We start from the raw sequence: 24,948 nt of genomic DNA on the forward strand, positions 1-24,948 counted from the left end.
AGACAGTGAGAGAGAGAGGTAGTGAGACAGTGAGACAGAGAGAGAGAGTGTGAGAGAGAGAGAGTGTGAGAGAGAGTGAGAGAGTGTGAGAGAGAGAGAGAGAGAGAGAGAGAGAGAGAAGAGAGAGAGAGAGAGCGAGCGAGCGCGAGATAGGGAGACGGGGGAAGGACGAGATGGGAGATAGGGAGACAGTGAGAGAGAGAGATATAGAGAAAGAGAAAGAGAGCGAGATAGGGAGACGGGGAGGGACGAGATGGGGAGACAGTGAGAGAGAGTGAGAGAGAGAGAGAGAGAAAGAGAGAGAGAGAGAGAGAGAGAGAGAGAGAGAGAGAGAGAGAGAGGCTGAGACAGGGAGACGGGGAGGGGCGAGACAGGGAGACAGTGAGAGAGAGACAGACAGACAGACAGAGAGACAGAGGGTGAGATAGGGAGACGGGGAGGGGCGAGACAGGGCTGAGATGGGGAGACAGAGGCGAGATGGGGAGCGAGACAGAGACAGAGAGGGCGAGACGGGGGGGGGGGGGGGGGGGGGGTGGGGCTCGATATGGGGAGACAGGGAGACAGGACCTGTGTGCACATGTCTTGCAGTTGACTGGATTAGATAGAAATGGGTGCAGAGGAACTTGGAATAAAACCAAAAATAAGGCAGACAGCATTGGAGCAATCCCTCAATACCTAAAAACACGAGGGAGGCAAACCATGATGATGATAATAACACTCAGACCTGAATTAACTGCAATTTAGCTGCAAACAAAACAGCTGGAAATGGAGAAACAATATTTTAAAAATGTAACAGAAGAGAGAGAGTAAGAGGCGAAATTTGAACTTGTAGTCTAAAGTGCAAGGGAAAGAAAAACTTCAAGCTGCAGGGGATTAGAGAGAAAAAAAGCAGAAGATAGAACAAGGGAAAGAAAGTAAAAACATGAATTTCAAAAAGAGAGAGAGACTGGAATGAAAAACCGAGAAAGGAAGTATAAAACTGGACTGTTGACGTAAACTTTTGGCAGGAACAGAGGCTGATGATTCAGATTTAATTCCCAGTTTTGCTTTGTGATGAAATCTTCACCAACATCTAAAAGGAGAGAGGAAGAATGGAATTGTGAAACTATAATAAACTGAAAACTATAATAAAGCTGCAATGGCCAGAGGAGAGCTACACTTCCCTCCTGAGAAAAATCGTAGTCTCACACCAATCTTACTCCAAAGCAGCTCAGTGCAGAAGGCCCTCAGAATTTTACTCAACTCTGTGGGAAGATGACACTGTGAACAAGACAATTAAAGGGTTAAAGCTGCTTTTCCCAATGCAGGGTTATGGAGCGGAAAGCAGAGACTTAAGGAAGAGATAGTTCCTTGTGCAGTTTGCAAGGGAAAGGAAATGACATGTAAGTGGCACAGCTGGTTTTTCAAAGATTATAAGAAACAGGTGCAGGAGTCAGTAACTCCAAAGCTGGTAGATACCAAAAATAGAGGAAATATAGGAATAAAGGCCCCACTTTGATTACCTGTAATACTGACCCTCCAATAGTGCGGCATTCCCCTCAGCACTGACCCTCCGACAGTGCCTACTCCCTCAGCACTGACCCTCCGACAGTGCGGCGTTCCCTCAGCACTGACCATCTGACAGTGTGGCACTCCCCTCAGCACTGACCCTCCGACAGTGTGGCACTCGCCTCAGCACTGACCCTCCGACAGTGTGGCACTCCCCTCAGCACTGACCCTCCGACAGTGCGGCACTCCCTCAGCACTGACCCTCCGACAGTGTGGCACTCCCTCAGCACTGACCCTCCGACAGTGCCCACTCCCTCAGCATTGACCCTCCGACAGTGCTGCACCTCCTCAGCACTGACCCTCCGACACTGTGGCACTCGCCTTAGCACTGACCCTCCGACAGTGCCCACTCCCTCAGCACTGACCCTCCGACAGTGTGGCGTTCCCTCAGCACTGACCCTCCGACAGTGCCTACTCCCTCAGCACTGACCCTCCGACAGTGCGGCACTCCCTCAGCACTGACCCTACGAACAGTGTGGCACTCCCCTCAGCACTGACCCTCTGACAGTGCCCACTCCCTCAGCACTGACCCTCCGACAGTGTGGCGTTCCCTCAGCACTCCCCCTCCGACAGTGTGGCGTTCCCTCAGCACTGACCCTCCGGCAGTGTGGCACTCCCTCAGCACTGACCCTCCGACAGTGCGGCACTCCCTCAGCACTGACCCTCCGACAGTGCGGCACTCCCTCAGCACTGACCCTCCGACAGTGCAGCGCTCCCTCAGCACTGACTGACAGTTCTGAGGAAGGGTCACTGGACTGGAAACTTTAACTTTGATTTCTCTTAACAGATGCTGCCAGACTTGCTGAGCTTTTCCAGCAATTTCTCTTGTTGTTCCATATGGACAACTCTGGTGGAAGGATTGTTGAGAATACTTCACCCTTCTCTTTTGCACTGATGTGCTGGCCTCTTCCATCATTAAGGATGGGGATATTTGTGGAGACTCCTCCTCCAGTGAATTGTTTCATTGTCCATCACCATTCCCAGGACTGCAGAGGTTTGATGTGATTGTTTAGATGTTTCACTGCAAATCGAGAGGGAGAGGGAGAGCAGACAGACAGTGTGATGTACAGAAAGAGTGAGTGCATTAAAAGAGAAGGGAGACAGAGAGAGAGAGGACAGTACTATCATTGTTTGAATGCAGTCACATCTCAGTTGACAGTAGTTGAGTCTTGCTGCCAACATATGAACAATGATTCCTGTGTTTTCATGGCCTTGGCAGATTCTGACCAACTCCGGGAAGCTCGCAGGAACACCTGAGCTTCCCACGTATCTGCAGCTTGGCCCAGATGGAGTTAACTCTTTCACAACACAGCATCACTAATTCATTGGGAGCTACACAATGTGTCTGGAGCACATCTGCACAAAATCTGATGTTTTCTCACAATGCAATTAATTTCAGTCAAATAACAAACCGAGAACAAAGAAAATCAAGTGTTCCCAATGTGACACTAAACAATAGGACTTGAACCACAGGAGTGATTGGACTGGCAACTAACTGAAGGGTTCAGTGTGGTTTATATTCAGAATAACAGTTACCCGGGAGGGAGGTACACACTGGAATCTCCAAAGTCTATCAGGGTAACAGAGCAGAGTGCAGAATACATTGTTACGGCCACAGAGGACGTGCAGAGAGAGATCAGAAGTAATATTTGAGATGTCCAATCAAAAGTCTGATAACAGCACAAAAAATGCTGTTCTTGAATCTATTCGTATGTGTATTCAAATGTTTGCATGTGCTGCCTGACGGAAGAGATTATAACCGGGGTGGGAGGGTCTATGATGATGGCTGCTTTCCCTCGGCAGTGGGAAGTATAGGCTGAGGCAACGGATGGAAAGCTGGTTATCCTGATGGACTGGGCTGGGTTCACACCTCTCTGGTTTGTCGTGGTCTTGGGAAGTTGCCATACCGTTCTGTGATTCATCTGGTATGGATCCTTTCTATGGTGCATCTGTTAAAAAGGGGTCAGAGCCCCTGTGGAAATGTTGAATTTCCTCAGCCTCCTAAGGGAGTAGAGGTGTTGTGCTTTCTTGACAATAGTATCAAATGTGGGTGGTGCTGAAAATGTGTTGCTGGAGCTGAAAATGTGTTGCTGGAAAAGCACAGCAGGTCAGGCAGCATCCAAGGAGCAGGAGAATCGACATTTTGGGCATGAACCCTTCTTCAGGAATGAGGAGAGTGTGCCAAGCAGGCTAAGAGGGTGGGCCAGGGCAGGCTGTTGGTGATGGTCACTCCCAGGAACTTGATACTCACGACCATCTCCACCTCAGCCCCATTGATCCAGACAGGGACGTGCCCTCCACTCCACTTCCTGAACTCAGTGACCAGCTCCTTCCTTTTGCTGACATTGATGGGGAGAGTTTTTATCTTTACACGATGCTGCTAATCACTCCACCTCCTCCCTGTACTCCGTGTCATTGGTGTTTCTGATCTGACCCACGGCAGTAGCATCGTCAGCAAGCTTGTAAATGGAGTCGGTGTGGGATTTGACCACATGGTTATGTGTGCATCAGGTGTATAGCAGGGGGCTGAGTACATACTCTCTGGGGCACCGCTGTTGAGGATTACCATGGAGGAGGTGTTGTCCCCTATCCTCACTGATGGCGGACTATGGGTCAGGATCCATTTCCAGAAGGGGGGAGCTGAGACCGAGGTCTCAGAGTTTGGGGATGAGTTTGTTTGGAATGATGGTTTTGAAGGTGGAGCTGTAGTCACTAAACAGGAGCATGATGTAGGTGTCCTTGTTGTCCAGATATGAGTATAGGGTCAGGGAGATGGCATCTGCTGTGGACCTGTTGCAACGGTAAGTGAATTGCAAAGGATCAACGCAGGTTGGGAGGCTGGAGATGATGTGAGCCATGACCAAACTCTCAAAGCACTTCATAGTCACATAATGATGGAGGTGAGAACCACCAGGCACGTTGCATGTTTTTTTCTTTGGCACTGGGATGATGGTCGTTTCCTTGAGGCAGGTGGGAATGTCAGATCAGAGGAAGAAGAGGTTAAAGATGTCAGTGAATACTCCCACCGGCTGGTCCATGCAGGACCTGAGTGTACGGCCAGGGTCTCCATCTGGGCCTGTCCCTCTCTGTGGGTTCACCCTCAGGAAGGCTGATCTGACTGTGGGTCCAGGGCACCTGGGGCTATTGGGGCAGGTGACATCATTTCACTGAGCTTCTGTTCAAAGTGAGCACAGAATGGAATGGTCTCATTGGGGAGGGATGTACCATTGAACTCATTGGGGAGGGGGGAATGTACCATTGAGCTCATCATGGAACACATCCATCCTGGGACAGGCTAAACAGAGACATGCACAGGAATTCCTCGAAAATTCAAACCCAAACTCCATCAATAAACACATCAATTTGGACCCCATTTACCATCCTCTGAGAAAAAGAACCGGAAGTGATACCACCCACCATAACAGACCAAGATACATAAACAGAAAGTGGTACAGAATACCAGCACTTCACCAGAGGCTCACCGATAATGTTCCCTAGTACAGTGACAGAACATCAGAGAACAAATCTACCAGCTCAGCAAGCAAACGTACAACTTAAGGGGGAATTGGTTGAATTGACATTGAAGCTTTATTGATGACTGGTTCACCACTGGTTTGAAGAATATGTTTGCTGTAAATACCTTGTTAGTTTAGAATCTATTGAGAAACCTGGTCACAGTCCCTTCTCTTCACCGGAGACTCTCACTGATGATGTTACCTTGTCATGGTGACGAAACATCTGAAAACAAACCTTCCAGCTCAGCGAGCTAGCTTACATACTTATCATTAACCTGAGCTACAAATCTTCTCAAAACTTGCTGACACACTCTTCTATAAGAGATATACGCTGATCATTCTTGGTGAGTGAACAAGATTGTTGCACATTTGCTATGGCTCAACCGGTGATGGGATTGGATTCCCATTTGTCACCGTTCCTTCACTGTTGCTGGGTCAGAATCCTGGAATTACCTCCCTCAGGGCATTGTGGGTCAACCCACAGCACATGGACTGCAGCGGTTCAAGAAGAAAGCTCACCCCCACCTTCTCAAGGGGGCAATGAGGGAGGGTCAACAGATGTTGGCCAGCCAGTGATGTCCAAAACCCATCAGTGAATAAAACAAATCCAGTGTCTCCAACTGTCTCTTAATATCACATGGAGTGAATCGAATTGGCTGGAGACTGGTATCTGTGACGCTGGGATCACTGGAGGAGGCCAAGATGGATCATCCACTCGACACTTCTGACTGAAGATTGCTGTGAAAACTTCAGCCTTGACTTTTGCCCTGATGTGCTGGGCTCTTCCATCATTGAGGATGGGGAGCCTCCTTCTTCAGTGAGTTGGTTAATTGTCCATCACCATTCACGGCTGGATGTGGAAGGACTGCAGAGATTAGATCTGATCCATTGTTTGTGGGATTGTTTAACTCTGTCTATCTCTTGCTGCTTATGCTGTTTGACATGTAAATAATCCTGTTTGGTATCTTCACCAGGCTGCCACCTCATCTCCAGGTCTCCCTGGTGCTGCTCCTGGCATGTCCTCCTGCAGCTGGTTGCCAATAATCACCATTGGGGTAGCTTTTGAATTTCGGGCTTTGTTCAAGTTTCACCATCTGCCACGGGAGGATCCAAACCCATATCCCCAGTATATTTCTGAACAAGAATTGAGAATTAACTCTATTTCTCTACCAACCGATGCTGCAGGCCTGCTGAGTTTCTCCAGCATTTCCTGCTTTAATACCCCAGAATTCTGGATTACTGGCCCAGTGACCATAGCAGTGCAGCACTTCTCCAAGTTTGTAAACTGTTAACTATACTCACTACAGTAGCAGGGTCAGCAATATTCACAGCCCCAGCAGTACTCACCGCATGTCAGCAGTTGTCAAGGTGTGACACCCTGCTGAATGTCACCACAGGAGCAGACACGCTTTGGTGCAGTTTACAGTAGTGGGATTTTAGACGATCAATTCCTTACTGGCAAACCGCCCGGGAAGTACTGAAAACTTTCAAGGGAGGACTGTGTAACTTGCTCGAGGCAAGACGTGGACACAATTACTGACACAACCAGCTCAGGCCCAGCCCTTCATTCAATCTTGCAGCTTTCTCACTGCAACAGATTGTATGCAAAGTCCATCAGAGGAGGAAATGTTGAAAACATAAAACATTCTGGATGTCATACAATGACTCTGCAAACAGATACCATTCTCCCCAGTGCCTTGCTGTGTGTTAACCCTCTCCAACTCAACACTGCCCCCAAAAATAACCACTTCCCATTGACAGCTTATTCCCCTCCTCCTTCCCCATTATACTCTGTGGGGACATGGTGTTACTCCCCCAGAGAGTCAGAGCTTCAGATATTCAAAACAATGACCTAGAGCAACTCTTCCTCTGGGTACCAAGGTGAGGGGTGGTGGGGGCTTTGGGGGTGACACTGAGTGGGAGGGCTACCGGGCAATCTGAGGTGCCATCTGCTCAGAGAGTAGGTACACAGTATTGAAGGAGAGAGTGCCTATAGATATAGACCATCTGGTCACGATTACATTCCCGATTGTGTTCCCTACATTACAGGAGGAGCTACCTTCCCGAGGTATTTCTATCAGCCTGTGAAGATCATCAGGAGATGTTAACGACGCTGTACTCACCACAATGGCGTCGCTGGCTCCAGTCGAGAGGAAGATGTTGTTCGGATCAGCAGGGATTCCTCCATCTCGAGTCTCTATGTATTTAGCCACAGTCTGTCGAACACACTCCAGACCCTGACTGGCCGTGTAGGCACCTGGGTGAAGACATTGAGAATGTTCAGTCGGGCTGTGATTGGCTCCCAGACTAAAGCACGGTGATTACAGGATCCCGATCCCACTCCTGTATTGGTGTCTTGGAAGCTGAGGTACACTATTCTCTGACAATCTGATGTCTTGTTATTAGATCCCCGTAGCACAGTGGGTAGTGTCTGTGCCTCTGAGTAAGAAGCTCTAGATTCAAGTCCCATCTCAGTGGCCAAGCAAGGGGTGTTAATAACACCAGCCGAAAAGCAGCCGGTCAGGCAACATCTGAGAAGCAGAAGAGTCGACATTCTGGGCATAAGCCCTTCATCACGAATGTGGAGGGAGAAGAGGGATGAGAGATAAATAGGGGGTGGGGTGGGGTGGGGCTAGGGGGAAGGTAGTTGGGAAGGCAAGAGGTAGGTGGGGGTGGGGGTAATGGTGATAGGTCAGTGGGGAGATTGCAGTGGATAGTTGGGAAGGAAGATGGACAGGCAGGACAGATCATGAGGGCAGTGCCGAGTCAGAGGGTTGGATCTCGGATGAGGTGGGGAGAGGGGAGATTTGGAAACTGGTGAAGTCAATATTAATGCTGTGTGGTTGGAGGGTCTCAAAGCGGAAGATGAGGCGGTTTTCCTCCAGTTGGCAGGTTGCTTGGATTTAGCAGTGGAGGTGGCTCAGGACTTGTATGTCCTTGGGGGCATGAGAGGGGCAGTTGAAGTGGTGAACCACAGGGCGGTGGGGTTGGTTGATGTGTGTTCCAGAGATGTTCCCTGAAATGCTCCAGGGAATGCCCTGTCTCCCCGATGTTGAGGAGACCACATGCAGAACAACAGATGAGGTGGATGTGCACCAATTCATGCCAACGGTGGGCGGTGGGAGTGGGTGGGACTTTTGCCTGGCCATGTGATGGAAGCAAAGCTTTGCACATTCTCCCCATGGTCTGTGTGGGTTTCCTCCGGGTGCTCCGGTTTCCTCCCACAATCCAAACAAAATGTGCAGGTTAGGTGAATTGGCCGTGCTAAATTGACCGTAGTGTTAGGTGAAGGGGTAAATGTAGGGGAATGGGTCTGGGTGGGTTGCGCTTCGACGGGTCGGTGTGGACTTGTTGGGCCAAAGGGCCTGTTTCCACACTGTAAGGATTCCTGAAGAATGGCTTATGCCCGAAACTTCGATTCTCCTGTTCCTTGGATGCTGCCTGACCTGCTGCGCTTTTCCAGCAACACATTTTCAGCTATTTCACCTTTCTGCCCATCGACCCTGCCACCATTTAATGACGTGTCCAGTCAGAACAGAGCCATTTGGTTCCTCGAGCCTGTGATGGCTCTTTGAAAGAACGTATTTTGTTTGTCCCATTCTCCTCTCAGAGTCATACAGCATAGAAACAGATCCTTCACTCCAACTCTTCCATGCCGACCAGATATCCCAACCCAATCTAGTCCCACCTGCCAGCACCCGGCCCAAATCCCTCCAAACCCTTCCTATTCATATACCCATCCAAATGCCTCTTAAATACTGTAATTGAACCAGCCTCCACCACTTCCTCTGGCAGCTCATTCCATACACATACCACCCTCTGCGTGAAAAAGTTGCCCTTTACGTCTCTCACTGTAAACCTATGCCCTCTAGTTCTGGACTCCCATACCCCTGGGAAAAGACTTTGTCTATTTATCCTATCCATGCCCCTCATAATTTTGTAAACCTCTATAAGGTCACCGCTCAACCTCCGTCGCTCCAGGGAAAACATCCCCAGCCTGTTCAGCCTCTCCCTGTAGCTCAAATCCTCCAACCCTGGCAACATCCTTGTAAATCTTTTCTGAACCCTCTCATGTTTCACATCATCTTTCCGATAGGAAGGAGGCCAGAAGTGCACACAATATTCCAACAGTGGCCTAACCAATGTCCTGTACAGCCGCAACATGACCTCCCAACTCCTGTACTCAATACTCTGACCAATAAAGGAAAGCATACCAAACGCCTCCTTCATTATCCTATCTACCTGCGACTCCACTTTCAAGGAGCTATGAACCTGCACTCCAAGGTCTTTGTTCAGCAACACTCCCTAGGACCTTACCATTAAGTGTATAAGTCCTGCTAAGATTTGCTTTCCCAAAATACAGCATTTCGCATTTATCTGAATTAAACTCCATCTGCCACTTCTCAGCCCATTGGCCCATCTGGTCCAGATCCTGTTGTAATCTGAGGTAACCCTCTGCGTTGTCCATTACACCTCCAATTTTGGTGTCATCTGCAAACTTACTAACTGGACCTCTTATGCTCATATCCAAATCATTTATATAAATGACGAAAAATATGGACCCAGCACCGATCCTTGTGGCACTCCACTGGTCACAGGCCTCCAGTCTGAAAAACAACCCTCCACCACCACCTTCTGTCTTCTACCTTTGAGCCAGTTCTGTATCCAAATGGCTAGTTCTCCCTGTATTCCGTGAGATCTAACCTTGCTAATCAGTCTCCCATGGGGAACCTTGTCGAACGCCTTACTGAACTCCATATAGATGACATCTACCGCTCTGTCCTCATCAATCCTCTTTGTTACTTCTTCAAAAAACTCAATCAGGTTTGTGAGACATAATTTCCCACACACAAAACCATGTTGACTATCCCTAATCAGTCCTTGCCTTTCCAAATACATGTACATCCTGTCCCTCAGGATTCCCTCCAACAACTTGCCCACCACCAATGTCAGGCTCACTGAGCTATAGTTCCCTGACTGAAGGGAACTCTGAACTCTGAAGATGGACAAGGGAGATCCAGTGGATATAGTGCACCTGGACTTTCAGAAAGCTTATGATAAAGTCCCACATAGGAGGTTAGTGAGCAAAATTAGGGTGCATGGTATTGGGGGCAAAGTACTAACTTGGATTGAAAATTGGTTGGCTGATAGGAAACAAAGAGTTGATAAATGGCTCCATTTCGGAATGGCAGGCAGTGACCAGTGGGGTACCGCAGGGATCAGTGCTGGGACCGCAGCTTTTTACAATATATATTAATGATATAGAAGATGGTATCAGCAATAACATTAGCAAATTTGCTGATGATACTAAGCTGGGTGGCAGGGTGAAATGTGAGGAGGATGTTAGGAGATTACAGGGTGACCTGGACAGATTAGGTGAGTGGTCAGATCCATGGCAGATGCAGTTTAATGTGGATAAATGTATGGTCATCTACTTTGGTGGCAAGAACAGGAAGGCAGATTACTACCTCAATGGAATCAATTTATGTAAAGGGGCAGTACAGAGAGATCTGGGTGTTCTTGTACAGCAGTCAATGAAGGTAAGCATGCAGGTACAGCAGGTAGTGAAGAAGACTAATAGCATGCTGGCCTTCATAACAAGAGGGATTGAGTATAGAAGCAAAGAGGTTCTTCTGCAGCTGTACAGGGCCCTGGTCAGACCATACCTGGAGTACTGTGTGCAATTCTGGTCTCCAAATTTGAGGAAAGACGTTCTGGCTATTGAGGGAGTGCAGCGTAGATTCACGAGGTCAATTCCTGGAATGGCGGGATTACCTTACACTGAAAGACTGGAGCGACTGGGCTTGTATACCCTTGAGTTTAGAAGACTGAGAGGGGATCTGATTGAGACGTATAAGATTATGAAAGGATTGGACACTCTGGCAGCAGGAAACATGTTTCCGCTGATGGGTGAGTGCCGAACCAGAGAACACAGTTTAAAAATACGGGGTAGACCATTTAAGACAGAGATGAGGAGAAACTTTTTCACCCAGAGAGTGGTGGCTGTGTGGAATGCTCTGCCCCAGAGGGCAATGGAGGCCCAGTCTCTGGATTCATTTAAGAAAGAGTTGGATAGAGCCCTCAAGGATTGTGGAATCAAGGGTTATGGAGATAAGGCAGGAACAGGATATTGATTAAGGATGATCAGCCATGATCATATTGAATGGTGGTGCAAGCTCGAAGGGCAGAATGGCCTACTCCTGCACCTATTGTCTATTGACTTGTCCTTACCTCCTTTCTTAAACAGTGGCACCACGTTAGCCAACCTCCAGTCTTCCGGCACCTCACCTGTGACTATCGATGATACAAATACCTCAGTAAGAGGCCCAGCATTCACTTCCCTAGCTTCCCATAGAGTAGAAGGGTACACCTGACTAGGTCCGGGGGATTTATCCACGTTTATGTGTTTCAAGACATCCAGCACTTCCTCCTCTGTAATATGGACATTTTTCAAGGTGTCACCATCTATTTCCCCACATTTTATATCTTCCATATCCTTTTCTGCAGTAAATATTGATACAAAATACTCGTTTAGTATCTCCCCCACCTCCTGCGGCTCCACACAAAGGCAGCCTTGCTGATCTTTGAGGGGCCCTATTCTCTCCAGAGTTACTATTTGTTCTTCAGGTATTTGTAAAAACCCTTTGGAGTCCATGCTGAATATAATCCCAAACTCAACTGGTTCCAGCGGCCTGCTCCTGGTCCATATCCCTCCAAATTGTTCCTATTCATGGACTTATCCAAATGTCATTTTAACTCTAATTGTAACAACATCCACCATTTCCTCAGGAAGTTCATTCCCCATGCAGACCACCCTCTGTGTAAAAGATTTGTCCCTCATGTATTTTTAAAATCTCTCTCCTCTCAGCTTAAAACTATAGCCCCTAGTCTTGAAATTCCCCTAGGGAAAAGACAACTCCCATTAACTGACCCATACCTTTCGTGATTTTATAAACTTCTGTAAGGCCTCCTCTCGACCTCCTACATCCCAGCCCATCCGACCTCTCCTTATAACTCAAACCCTCCATTTCCAGCAAGGTCATGGGAAATCTTTCCTGAACCCTCTCCAGTTCAATAATGCCCAAAATTGGACACAGTATTCCAGAACAGGTCTCACCAATGTCTTGTACAACCTCAGCATTGAAAACTTTCTCTCAAACTACTCCTTCCAAAAAGTGTACCACCTCACACTTTTCAGGGTTAAATTCTTTCTGCCACTTATCTGCCCATTTGACCATCCCTTTTATATCTTCTTGTGGCCCAAGATACCGAAACTCATTGTTAACCACCTGACCAAACTTTGGGTTAATCTTACTAATCCAATCCCTGACAGAGTCATCTATATCATTTATATAAGTGATGAATAACAGGGGACCCAGCACAGATCCCTCTGTCACGCCACTGGACACCAGTTTCCAATCACTAAAGCTGCCTTCTGTCAACACTCTCTCGGTCTCCTACAACTGAGCCAATTTTGAATCCACTTTATCGAATGACCCTGTATCCCATGTGCATTGGCCTTCTTGATAAGTCGCTTAGGGGGACCTCACCAAAGACTTTTAACTACATTTCAACTCCACTTACCCGCATTCTCCCCGTAGCCCTTAATTCCTTGTGACATCAAGAATTTATCAATTTCTGCCTTGAAGACATTTAGCGTCCCAGCCTCCACTGCACTCCGCGGCAATGAATTCCACAGGCCCACCACTCTCTGGCTGAAGAAATGTCTCCGCATTTCTGTTCTGAATTTACCCCCTCTAATTCTAAGGCTGTGTCCACGGGTCCTAGTCTCCTCGCTGAAAGGAAACAATTTCCTAGCGTCCACCCTCTCCATCACCTCCGCTTTCTTAAACTCCACCCCATTCTTTCTGTACTCCACTAATGCCTCTGCTATTTGCTCCTCTTGTACCTGCTAAAAGTGTCTCTTTTCCTTCTCATTATATCCGGACCATCATTGGGCTTGTCACTCCTTCTGATCACCCTAAGAGGGAGCAAGCGGAGTTTGCTCATTCCCTCCCCATTTCCTTTTCGAAGCCCTTCTGTAGACTTCCCCACTAGCAGCTGTTCTCAGGCTGCCTTGTCTTACTAAAATCTGCTCTCCCCACTCCAAAATGTGGTTTTGCCTTGTCTATTTCTTTGTCCATAAGAAGTTTAAATTGTACCGTGTTGCCATCACTATCACTAAAATGCTCCCCCTCCTCCTCCACCACCATCACCTCAACTGCCTGTTCAGTTTCATTCCCAGAGTTAGGTCCAAAACATCTCTGTCCCTTGTTGGACCCTGCACATATCGCCCTGAAATGTTCTCCTGTACACATTTCTGGGATATCCAGGCCCTAAACACTATGTCTATTTGCTTGCCCTGCCTCTCAGACTGCACATTCCAGATCACAACAATTTCAAATCTAAACAAACCTTTCCCCTTGTCATCGCTGGCTCTTTTCCTAATTATCAAGCCTCCTGCTACGGATGACAGCTTTCCCATTATAATCTATCCAAACCCTTCGCCATTTCAAAGATTTCTGTTCATGTTTCTCTTAACTTTCTCGGGTTCACAAGGAACTATCCTAGCTTCTCTCATCTCACTCAGCATTTTCAACAAAGGTTAATCCCTTTTTGGTACCTCCCCATGCTATCCCTGAATGACTCCTTCTCCAGGGTGTAGGAATCACTGATGCTTACAAATCAGGGCTTATCTTTCTCTTCCTATTTCGGGAATAATTGATACACGTTGACTGATTGTTGATTTGTCTCAGAGTACAAGAGATGTACATAAGTGGGAGGATAACTCCAGCGTGAGAAAGCTTTCTCAACACTGCCACAAAGCTACCTCAGAATGACTAGTTCTCTGTACAAGAGGGGTCAGGGTTGGTGGACATAGTAAAGAGGTATACAGAGAACAGAAGAGAGAGAAAGGGAGCTGAAAGGAAGAAGGAGACGAGGTGAGACAGGTTGGCAGAGGAAGTGGGTGCAAGGATGATGAGGGAGACAGAGCAAAAAAACACAGGACAGAAGTAAGAAGAGGAATGGGAGTGGCAGGGAAATGGGGATAGTGAGTAAATGGGGATAGTGAGTAAATAGGGATAGTGAGTAAATGGGGATGGGAGAAGAGGAACTGAAATAGTGACAAAGTTGAAAAGCAGCAGGGAGCTTACAGAAGAGAGCGAGAAGAGAGAGGAGAGAGACAGAGAGAGAGAGACAGAGAGAGAGAGAGAGAGACAGAGAGAGAGGGAGAGAGAGAGAGAGACAGAGACAGAGAGAGAGACAGAGACAGAGACAGAGACAGACAGAGAGAGACAGAGAAAGAGTGAGAGAGACATAGAGAGAGGGAGAGAGAGAGTGAGAGACAGACACAGAGAGAGAGAGAGACAAAGACAGAGAGAGAGAGAGAGACAGAGGCAGAGAGAGAGAGAGAGAGAGAAAGAGAGAGAGAAAGAGAGAGAGAAAGAGAGAGAGAAAGAGAGAGAGAAAGAGAGAGAGAAAGAGAGAGAGAAAGAGAGAGAGAGAGAGAGAGAGAGAGAAAGAGAGAGAGACAGAGAGAGAGACAGAGAGAGAGAGACAGAGAGAGAGACAGAGAGACGGAGAGACAGAGACAGAGAGAGAGAGAGAGTTGAGAAGTGAATGAGGGACAGAGGTAGATTGTAAGTGTGTTAACAACGGAACAGCATCACCTCATTTCATACTTTTTATACTCCCATTGATATTATCAGCTGCATGTTTCAGATAAAATATTTCCGAACCCTCCTGTAGATTTGAACAAGCAAGAAGGGAAGGAAATGGCCTAGTGGTATTATCACAGGACTGTCAATCTAGACCCAGATATTGTTCTGGGGGTGGGCTTGAAACCTGCCAGAGCAGATAATGGAATTTGAATTTAATTTTAAAAATCTGGAATGAAGAATCTAACGGTAAACCATGAATCTATTGTCGATTGTCGGGAAACCCCATCTGGGTCACTAATGTCCTTTAGGGAAGGAAACTGCCATCCTTCCCTGGTCTGGCCTACACGTGACTCCAGACCCACAGCAATGTGGCTGACTCTTAACTGACCTCTGGGCAATTAGGGACGGGCAATAAATACTGGCCTAGCCAGTGACACCCTCATCCTGTGAATGGATAGAAAGAAAAGGTGGCCTTTGTGTCAGCTTCAAAAGTATCTCTGATTCCATGCATTTCCAATGTTGGCTTTTAGTGAAGAGGAGAATGTGTGAGAAAGGCTGTTTGCCATTGAAAAATCAAGCTTACCAATAGATTTTCCTCCACATGCATCTAAAATTCTCTTTGCTCTGCTTTTGGCATCTTCAGGCACACTGTGGTCACAGAGAAGGTTTGGATTTGTACAGATAGTGAGAACCTGGGAGACAGGAGACCTGCTTAATGCATCAACCAGGACAACAAATAACACGCATTTACCGAAAATAAAATGCTGCAGATGCTGGAAATCTGAAATAAAAACACAAAGCTCACTATGTAGTGAGCAGGTCTGGCAGCATCTGTGGAGAGAGATACTGAGTGAGTGTTTCTGGACAATGACCTTACACCTGAACTCAAAAATTAGAAATAGGTTGATTTTGCTAAAATGACAGAAACAGCTTTACCTCCTGAACCAATCAAGTCAAGAATGAGAGAATCAGATGTGGAGAAAGGAACACTGGTTTACCCAGCATGGCAACAGCTTGCTGATTGGATGGGCCTTTGTTAACATGGAGATGTAGCAGGGACAGTTAACTACATCTGGAGTTCTCAGACCAGGTGGTCAGGGGGTTGCTATAGGAATGCAGCAGAGATCAATAGCTTTCATGATTGCTATTTTTGTGTAATGCTGGTGAAATTCCTTTACCCCCACGACCCTGTGTTAATAAACCAGCTTCACACAGAGCCTGACAAAAACCTTAAACTGGTTTTGTTCTTGTAATTCTTAGCACCGTCTAGATTTCTGAATGAATGATTTCCAAAGTCAGAGACACAAGTGACTTTTTTGGAAGTCGAAACCAGAATGGAAATCGGGCACTGTTATGGTGCTAAAATACCAGAAGAGAATTGCAATTTGGAAAGATCTAGTGACATACCCTTTTTTGAACTGCATGAGCTACTGCAGAAAATACGGAGATATGGCATTGAGGGTGAGTTGGAGGTTTGGATTAGGAATTGGCTGGATGGAAGAAGACAGAGGGTAGTAGTTGATGGCAAAGTTTCTTCATGGAGTGCCGTCACTAGCGGTGTTCCGCAAGGATCTGTTTTGGGACCATTGCTGTTTGTCATTTTTATAAATGACCTGGAAGAGGGGTTAGAAGGTTGGGTGAGCAAGTTTGCGGATGATACGAAAGTCGGAGGAGTTGTTGACAGTGAGGAAGGATGTGGCAGGTTACAGCAGGATATAGAGAAGCTGCAGAGCTGGGCAGAAAGGTGGCAAATGGAATTCAATGTAGCTAAGTGTGAGGTGATTCACTTTGGGAAGAATAACAAAAAGATGGGGTACTGGGCTAATGGTCGGATACTTGGTAGTGTGGATGAGCAGAGGGATCTTGGTGTCCATGTACACAGATCTCTGAAAGTTGCCACCCAGGTAAATAGTGCGGTGAGGAAGGCATATGGCGTACTGGCTTTTATTGGTAGAGGAATTGAGTTCCGGAGTCCTGAGGTCATGATGCAGTTGTATAAGACTCTGGTGCGGCCGCATCTGGAATATTGTGTGCAGTTTTGGTCGCCATACTATAGGAAGGATGTGGAGGCACTGGAACGGGTGCAGAGGAGGTTTACCAGGATGTTGCCTGGTATGGAAGGAAGATCGTATGAGGAAAGACTGAGACACTTGGGGTTGTTTTCATTAGAGAAAAGAAGGTTTAGGGGTGACTTGATTGAGGTGTACAAGATGATTAGGGGGTTAGATAGGGTTGACAGTGTGAACCTTTTCCCGCGTATGGAGTCGGGTATTACAAGGGGGCATAGCTTTAAATTAAGGGGGGGTAGATATAGGACTGAAGTTAGGGGTAGGTTCTTCACTCAGTGAGTCGTAAGTTCATGGAATGCCCTGCCAGTAGCAGTGGTGGACTCTCCCTCTTTATGGGCATTTAAGCGGGCATTGGATAGGTATATGGAGGATAGTGGGTTAGTATAGGTTAGGTGGGCTTGGATCGGCGCTACATCGAGGGCCAAAGGGCCTGTACTGCGCTGTATTCTTCTATGTTCTATGTTCTATGAGTGGGATGTTGCATGGTTGCTGGCTGGATCTGTATTTATTTCCCCATCTCTAATTGGCGTTAGCTGTAGACTCTTTCACTAATGGGGTAGCTGGACTTTAGCAGCAATGTTCATCAGATTGTTAAGTTGGCGCCTGAGAGACCAATTGGTTACGTGGAAGTGAAAGGTCCCACCAACATCATCAGATTGAACAGAGTGAGAATTGGTTAGTGCTGGCTCAGAGATACCGTTGAATATACAGAACTGGACAGGAAAGTAAACCAACTGTGGAAACTGCAGAGCTTCCAAGTTCTGTGTGTTAACTTTTTTCTCCTGCTCTTAAATACCAGGCACTGTCTGCCCCTTAACCCAGCCTCCAGCCACTATGAAAGAGAACGTACCTGTCGGATGAAGGTGATTGGCTTCTGTCCCATGGCATGTGCATCTCCGATATTCGCTTTGATAACCTCAGAGAAGGGTTTGCTCACACCCTGTGGGGGAGGACAGAGAAACAGTCTGAGTGAGAGAGTGAGAGGTTGAGTGAGATTGCAATCAGAAAATCTTACTGGGCCTCTGATTCCCTTCCAATGTATTGTACACTCATGGTACCATCAACCAAGAGTTGGCTAGTCCTCTCATAGTGCAATAGTATGTTGCAGCCAGTAACTCAGCTCCTGGCTCTCCAGGGCCTGCCCACCACTGAGAAAGCAACACTTCAGGAAATGTACAATGGAGAATTCTACATCAATGTTTAAAATGGTGTTGTTGCACATGCAACACTGGAAACAAGAGGCAATGAAGGCGGCAAAAGATTACACTATTTGCTTGTGAATTTTCCATTTTTATTTTCATTACAAATTGTTTTGCAATTTAAAAGAGACTAAGTGAGGAGGGATGTCCCCGTCATTACTTTCTGCTGCGATGTGAATCCCAGGGTTTGTGCATGCCAGCAGCTTTTGGAAGCAGAAACCATTCATTGGAATGGCAATCACTGTCGGTGCAGCTTCCCAGTGGCTCTGCAGCTCAGGAGGAAACACTGGTCTTCCTGAACCACTCCACTCCATGTGCTGTGGGTTGACATCCCTGAGGGATTCCAGGATTCTGACCTAGCTACAGGGAAGGAACCAGGTGGTGTGTGGTTCGGAGGAGAACTTGCAGGGGGTGGTGTTCCCATGTATCTGCTGCCCTTGTCCTTCTAGATGGAAGTGGTGGTGGGTTTGGAAGATACTGTCTGAGGATCTTTGGTGAATTTCTGCAGTGCACCTTGTAGATGGTACACACTGCTGCTACTGAGTATCGGTGGGGGAGGGAGGGGATGCAGCTGCTTTGGCCTGGACATTCATACAGTCAGAGATGTACAGCACAGAAACAGACCCTTCGGTCCAACCTGTCCATGCCAATCAGAAATCCCAACCCAATCTAGTCCCACCTGCCAGCACCCGGCCCATATCCCTCCAAACCCTTCCTATTCATATACCCATCCAGGTGCCTTTTAAATGTTGCAATTGTACCAGCCTCCACCACATCCTCTGGCAGCTCATTCCATACACGTACCACCCTCTGCGTGAAAAAGTTGTCCCTTAGGTCTCTTTTATATCTTTCCCCTCTCACCCTAAACCTATGCCTTCTAGTTCTGGACTCCCCCAACTTGGATATAAGCTTAAGAGGTACAGTTAGTAAGTTTGCAAATGACACCAAAATTGGAGGTGTAGTGGACAGCGAAGGTTACCTCAGATTACAACAGGATCTGGACCAGATGGGCCAATGGGCTGAGTAGTGGCAGACAGTTTAATTTAAATAAATGCGAGGGGCTGCATTTTGGGAAAGCAAATCTTAAACACTTAATGGTAAGGTCCTAGGGAGTGTTGCTGAATAAAGAGACCTTGGAGTGCAGGTTCATAGCTCCTTGAAAGTGGAGTCACAGGTAGAAAGGATAGTGAAGAAGGCGTTTGGTATGCTTTCCTTTATTGGTCAGAGTATTGAGTACAGGAGTTGGGAGGTCATGTTGCGGCTGTACAGGACATTGGTTAGGCCACTGTTGGAATATTGCGTGTAATTCTGGTCTCCGTCCTATCGGAAAGATGTTGTGAAACTTGAAATGGTTCAGAAAAGATTTACAAGGATGTTGCCAGGGTTGGAGGATTTGAGTTACAGGGAGAGGCTGAACAGGCTGGGGCTGTTTTCCCTGGAGCATCGGAGGCTGAGGGATGACCTTATAGAGGTCTATAAATTCATGAGGGGCATGGATAGGATAAATCATTTGTATAAATGACAAGTAGTGGACCCAGCACCGATCCTTGTGGCACTCCACTGGTCACAGGCCTCCAGTTTGAAAAACAACCCTCCACCACCACCCTCTGTCTTCTACCTTTGAACCAGTTTTGTATCCAAATGACTAGTTGTGTCAAGCTTCTTGAGTGTTGTTGGAGCTGGCCCTATCCAGGCAACTGGGGAGTATTCCATCACACTCCTGACTTGTACCTTGTGTTATGAAATCAAAAGTGTGTATATTCACTTTGAGAGAGTGTGTTCTGAATATTGAAGTAAACTTGATGTGCAGGCTCAGCTGCTGAAATGGAAAGGCTGTTCCAAAATAGGTACGTGTAATAGTTGGCTGTTAAATAGATAGGTGAAAGTGCAGACTGCAGATACTGGAGATCAGAGTCAAGATTAGAGTGGTGCTGGAAAAGCACAGCAGGTCAGGCAGCATCCGGCAGGAATGAGCATTCCTGGTGAAGGACTTTTGCCTGGAACATCGATTTTCCTGCTCCTCGGATGCTGCCTGCCCCTGCTGTGCTTTTCCAGCACCACTCTAATCTTGATTGTTAAATGGATACCTGAGTTTTGGTTGCTGTTTTGACAACAACTCAAATTTAACCAAATACTTTAAAGTATGCCGAGGATACTAAAACCCAATCGAGTTTGAAATTATTGTTTTGACAACATTGGACCAATGACAGGAAACCATGTTGGGGGGGTATAAAAAACAGGAGCATTTTGAAAATTGGACAGAGCAACTGCCGTCGAACCGGAGAGCTAACTGCCCATCTAAAATCTTGCTCTCAAAGAAATTAGAAGGCACTGTATACTAAAATGTACCTTTTCCTGTGAAACATACTGGCAGTAAAAAGAAAGATGGCTCAGAGGGACCAACAGATTGATGACAGCGGAGAAGACAGAGACTGTGGACTTGAGATTAAGTTAATGTAATGTTTAATAAGTGTGTTATTGGAACATCATGTTAATAGGATTATGTTCAGTTAGGGGAAAGAATGTTCAGTTTGTTAATAGTTTTGTTTCGTGTTCTGTACGGAAAATAAATTGTGATTTATCTCTTTCACTCCCTCTCACTTCTATCAGATTACAAGGCAAGGCGAGCTTTTCTGGGTGTTTGGTTTTAATTAGCAGAGAGATTTGACCTCCGTCTCGTAACATTTGTAGATGGTGGACATGCTCTGGGAAGTCAGGAGGTGAGTTAATTGCTGAACTGTTCAGTCTCTGACCTGCTCTTGTTCTCTCTTTACCCACATGGCTAGTCTCGTTTCTGAGACACCCTCCAGGGAATTCTCCTACTGTCTCCCACAAACCTTCCCTCAGTGGTCAGTGAACACATGGGGATACCTATGGTTCCACGTGCTGTAAGAATGATCTGATCAGAATCTCTAAACTGAGGCCCAGGCCGTTTGTTCTCTCTGTGATTTGATGCTGAAAGCCACCCTTGGGATCATGGCTATTCCGATTGGAGCATTCCTCATGGACACTGCACAGACTCATGGAAGCCCCTAAGTGGTCACACCTCATTCTGAAAAGGACCCAATCTAATTCAAAATAAGATAGTGGCTGGAAATGTGAAACAAAACAAAATTCTGGAGAAACTCAGGAGATCTGGGGAGAAAACCAGGGTTTAAAGTTTTCAAGTCCAGTGATCCTTCTTATGTTTGGAAGGTCACTGACCTTGAAATGTTAACTTTGTCTCTCCTGTCACAAATACTGCCAGCTCTGATAGTCTCCCCAGAACTATGCTTTTCTCTTGTTCCAATCTACGTCAGCTTACCCTGGAGGTTATAGGCCTAAACAACATAACGAGATACAAAATGAAGCAGACCAAGATGGCGAACAAAAACACATCCCTCCCTGCTGCGCTCAATGCTTTTTATGCTGGGGTTGAGCAGAATGCCAGCTGTGCTGTGTCACCCAACTCGACAGCCCCAGATGCACCTGTTTCCTCCATCACCGCTGCAGATGTCAGATCGGTCTCCCTGAGAGTCAACCCAAGGGTGACAGGGTCCCCGGCCATGCACTGAGATCTTGTGTGGACCTGTTGGCAGAGGTACTCACTGACATCATCAACCTCTCCCTCCTCCAAGCTGAAATCCCCCACCTGCTTCAAGAAGACCACCATCATCTCAGTCCCAGAGAAAGAACATGTAATGTGCATTAATGACTACCACCCGGTGGATCTGCTCTCTCTAACCAGGAAGTGCTTCGAGAGGCTGGTCATGGCCCACATCAACTCAAGCCTCCCAGCCTGCCTCGATCCGCTGTAATTTGCCTACCTGCACAACAGGTCCAAAACAGATACCATTTCCTTGGCCCTGCACTCATTCCTGGATCATCAGATCCCTGCACATTGACTACAGCTCCACCTTCAACACCATTATCCCCTCCAGACTGATCTCAAAACTCTGCGACCTTGGTCTCAGCTCCGCCCTCTACAACTGGATCCTCAGCTTCCAGATCCACTGCAGTTGGTAAAGATAGACAACAGGACCTCCCCCACAATAACCCTCAACACTACAGCCCCCCAAGGATGGATTCTGAGCCCCCTACCATACCCCCTGTACACCCACACTGTGTAACCTAATCCCAAACAAACACCACCTCCAAGTTCACTGATGACATCACCATGGTAGGACGGATATCTAACGACGACGAGTCAGAATACAGAAAGGAGATCCAGGGCTTGGTGACGCGGTACAACAGGAACTACCCGTCTCTCACCGTCGGTAAAACTAAAGAACTGATCATTGACTTCAGGAAGAAAGGAGGACATACCCCCATCTACATCAACGGAGCGGAGGTGGAGAGGGTGGAGAGGGTCAAGTCCCTCAGAGTGACGGGAACTGACAACCCGTCCTGGCCTTCCCACGTAGGTGTGACAGTCAGGAAGGTACAACGACACCTCTTCCTCCTCAGGCAGCTCAGGAAATTCAGTGTGTCCATAACGATCATCACCAACGTCTCCAGGTACACCATTGAGAGCATACTGTCCAGGTGGATAACGGCCTGGTACGGTAACTGCCCTGCCCAGGACTGTAAGAAACTACAGAAGGTTGTGTGCACAGCCCAGACTATCACAGAAGCCAACCTTCATCCATGGACTCCATTTACACAGCTCACTGCCGCAGAAAGGCTGCCAACATCATCAAAGACCCATCGCACCCTGGTAATGATCTCCCACACCCTCTTCCATCAGGCAGAAGGTACAGAAACCTGAACACACGCACCAACAGGTTCAGGAACAGCTTCCTCCTGGACTCTCTAGTCACCAATGCTGACCGAGATAACATGCTCTCGCCTAATGCACACCCTGTCCAATGTAACAGTATACCTCTGTCTCAGTCTCTGATCCATCCAGCCTTGTTTACTATGACCTGCCTGTACTGCTCACAAACAAAGCTTTTCACTGTATCTCGGTACACGTGACAATAAATCAATCAATTGATCGTAAACCTTTCATAGAGTCATCAAGATGTACAGCACGGAAACAGACCCTTTGGTCCAACCCGTCCATGCCGACCAGGTATCCCAACCCAATCTAGTCCCACCTACAGCACTTGGTCCATATCCCTCCAAACCCTTCCTATTCATATACCCATCCAGATGCCTTTTAAATGCTGTCATTGTACCAGCCTCCACCACTTCCTCTGGCAGCTCATTCCACACATGCACCACCCTCTGTGTGAAAAAGTTGCTTCTTAGGTCCCTTTTATATCTTTACCCTCTCACCCTCAGCCTATGCTCTCTAGTTCTGGTCTCCCCCACCCCAGGGAAAAGACTTTGTCTATTTACCCTACCCATGCCCCTCATGATTTTATAAACCTCTATAAGGTCACTCCTCAGCCTCCGATGCTCCGGGAAAACAGCCCCAGCGTATTCAGCCTCTCCCTATAGCTCAAATCCTCCAATCCTGGCAACATCCTTGTAAATCGTTCAGCAACAGGTATAGCTTCTTCCCTCCATCGTAAGGTCTGAAGTGGGGATGTTCGCTGATGATTGTACAACATTCAGCACCATTCACGACTCCTCAGGTACAATATTCAAATGCACCATTATCTGGATAATTTCCAGGCTTGGGCTGACAAGTGGCAAGAAACATTCCCACCACACAAATGCCAGATAATGACCACCTTCAATAAGAGACAATCTAACCAACACCCCTTGGCATTCAATGGTGTTACTATTAACATCCTGGGGATTACCATTGACCAGAAATTTCAACATAAACGCAGTGGCTACAAGAGCAGGCCAAAGGCTAGGGACACTGCAGTGAGTAACCCACCTCCTGACTCCCAAAGCCTATCCACCATCTAAAAGGCACAAGTCAGTTGCCTGGACGGGGGCAACTCCAACAACACTCAAGAAGCTCAACACCATCCAGGACAAAGCAGCCGCTTGATTGGCACCACATCCACAAACATCCCCTCCCTCCCCCACCGATGCTCGGTAGCAGCAATGTGTACCATCTACAAGATGCACTGCAGAAATCCTCAGACAGCACTTTCTAAACCCACGACCACTTCCATTTAGAAGGACAAGGGCAGCAGATACAAGTTCCCTTCTGAGCCACTCAGCATCCTGACTTGGAACTATATCGCCGTTCCTTCACTGTCACTGGGTCAGAATCCTGGAATTCCCTCCCTCAGGGCATTGTGGGTCAACCCACAGCACATGGACTGCAGCGGTTCAGGAAGGCAGCTCACCACCACCTTCTCAAGGGGGCAACTAGGGACGGGGCAACAAAAACTGGGCTCAGCCAGTGACACCCAGGTCCCACAATTTAATAAGAAAACCTGCTAATCATCATTAATTGGTGCTTTCTCTATAGCCATGAGTTTGATTGGAAGTGATGTTGCCAATCAGTACTCTCCTTTCATGCAGAATAAAAGTGGATTTTCCCATGGAATTAATGTGCTTGCAAACATGTACTCTTGACGAGTCAAGATAAAAAAACTGCAACAAAACGTATCTCTTTTCATCAAAGTAAATTTGTTCTGACCCTGAGCTAATTGTTAGTTGTGTTTACTGGGCAGTAGTTCGGGGAGCTATGAGAGACTGACCAGGAAGACGAACCATGTCTAACAGTCTTTGGCAAGACCAAGGCCACAATCAACAAGCATTTCATCATTCTGTTCCAACTCAAGGATTGGTCAGTTTCGACTTCTCGTCCATTTAGTAAGTCAGACAGTTGAATAGCATGAGTGCAAACGACAGGATTACTGAATGCCTGTAGTACTGAGCGAAATAATAACTGATGGACACGTATGTTAAAACGCACAACACACAAGGAACAGTCAGGGGTCACATAGAGGAGGCTGTGTATCTAACCCCGTGCTGTCCCTGTCCTGGGAGTGTTTGATGGGGGGACAGTGTAGAGTGAGCTTTACTCTGTATCTAACCCCGTGCTGTCCCTGTCCTGGGAGTG

At 47.2% G+C, this 24,948-nt stretch overlaps 1 protein-coding gene across 14 annotated transcripts in view; it reads right to left on the reverse strand.

Annotated features, from left to right (window-relative positions):
- Nucleotides 1–24,948, reverse strand: part of LOC122550354 (alanine aminotransferase 2-like) — a 178,106-nt gene that overhangs the window by 21,091 nt on the left and 132,067 nt on the right. For all 14 annotated transcript variants that reach the window (XR_015757297.1, XR_015757296.1, XR_015757295.1 and 11 more), the window contains 3 exons: nucleotides 17,645–17,734; nucleotides 15,309–15,417; nucleotides 7,187–7,320 (listed from right to left, as the gene is read on the reverse strand). Coding sequence is in view for 5 of the 14 variants with exons in the window: in XM_087987702.1 (XP_087843828.1) it covers nucleotides 7,187–7,320; nucleotides 15,309–15,417; nucleotides 17,645–17,734 (333 nt within the window). In the remaining 9 variants the exon portion in view is untranslated. The remainder of the gene's footprint in view (nucleotides 1–7,186; nucleotides 7,321–15,308; nucleotides 15,418–17,644; nucleotides 17,735–24,948) is intronic.

The sequence above is a fragment of the Chiloscyllium plagiosum genome, unplaced genomic scaffold (assembly GCF_037043375.1).
Source record: "Chiloscyllium plagiosum isolate Xiang-an unplaced genomic scaffold, Cpla_swu_hap1 HiC_scaffold_5, whole genome shotgun sequence".
NCBI lineage: Eukaryota > Metazoa > Chordata > Chondrichthyes > Orectolobiformes > Hemiscylliidae > Chiloscyllium > Chiloscyllium plagiosum.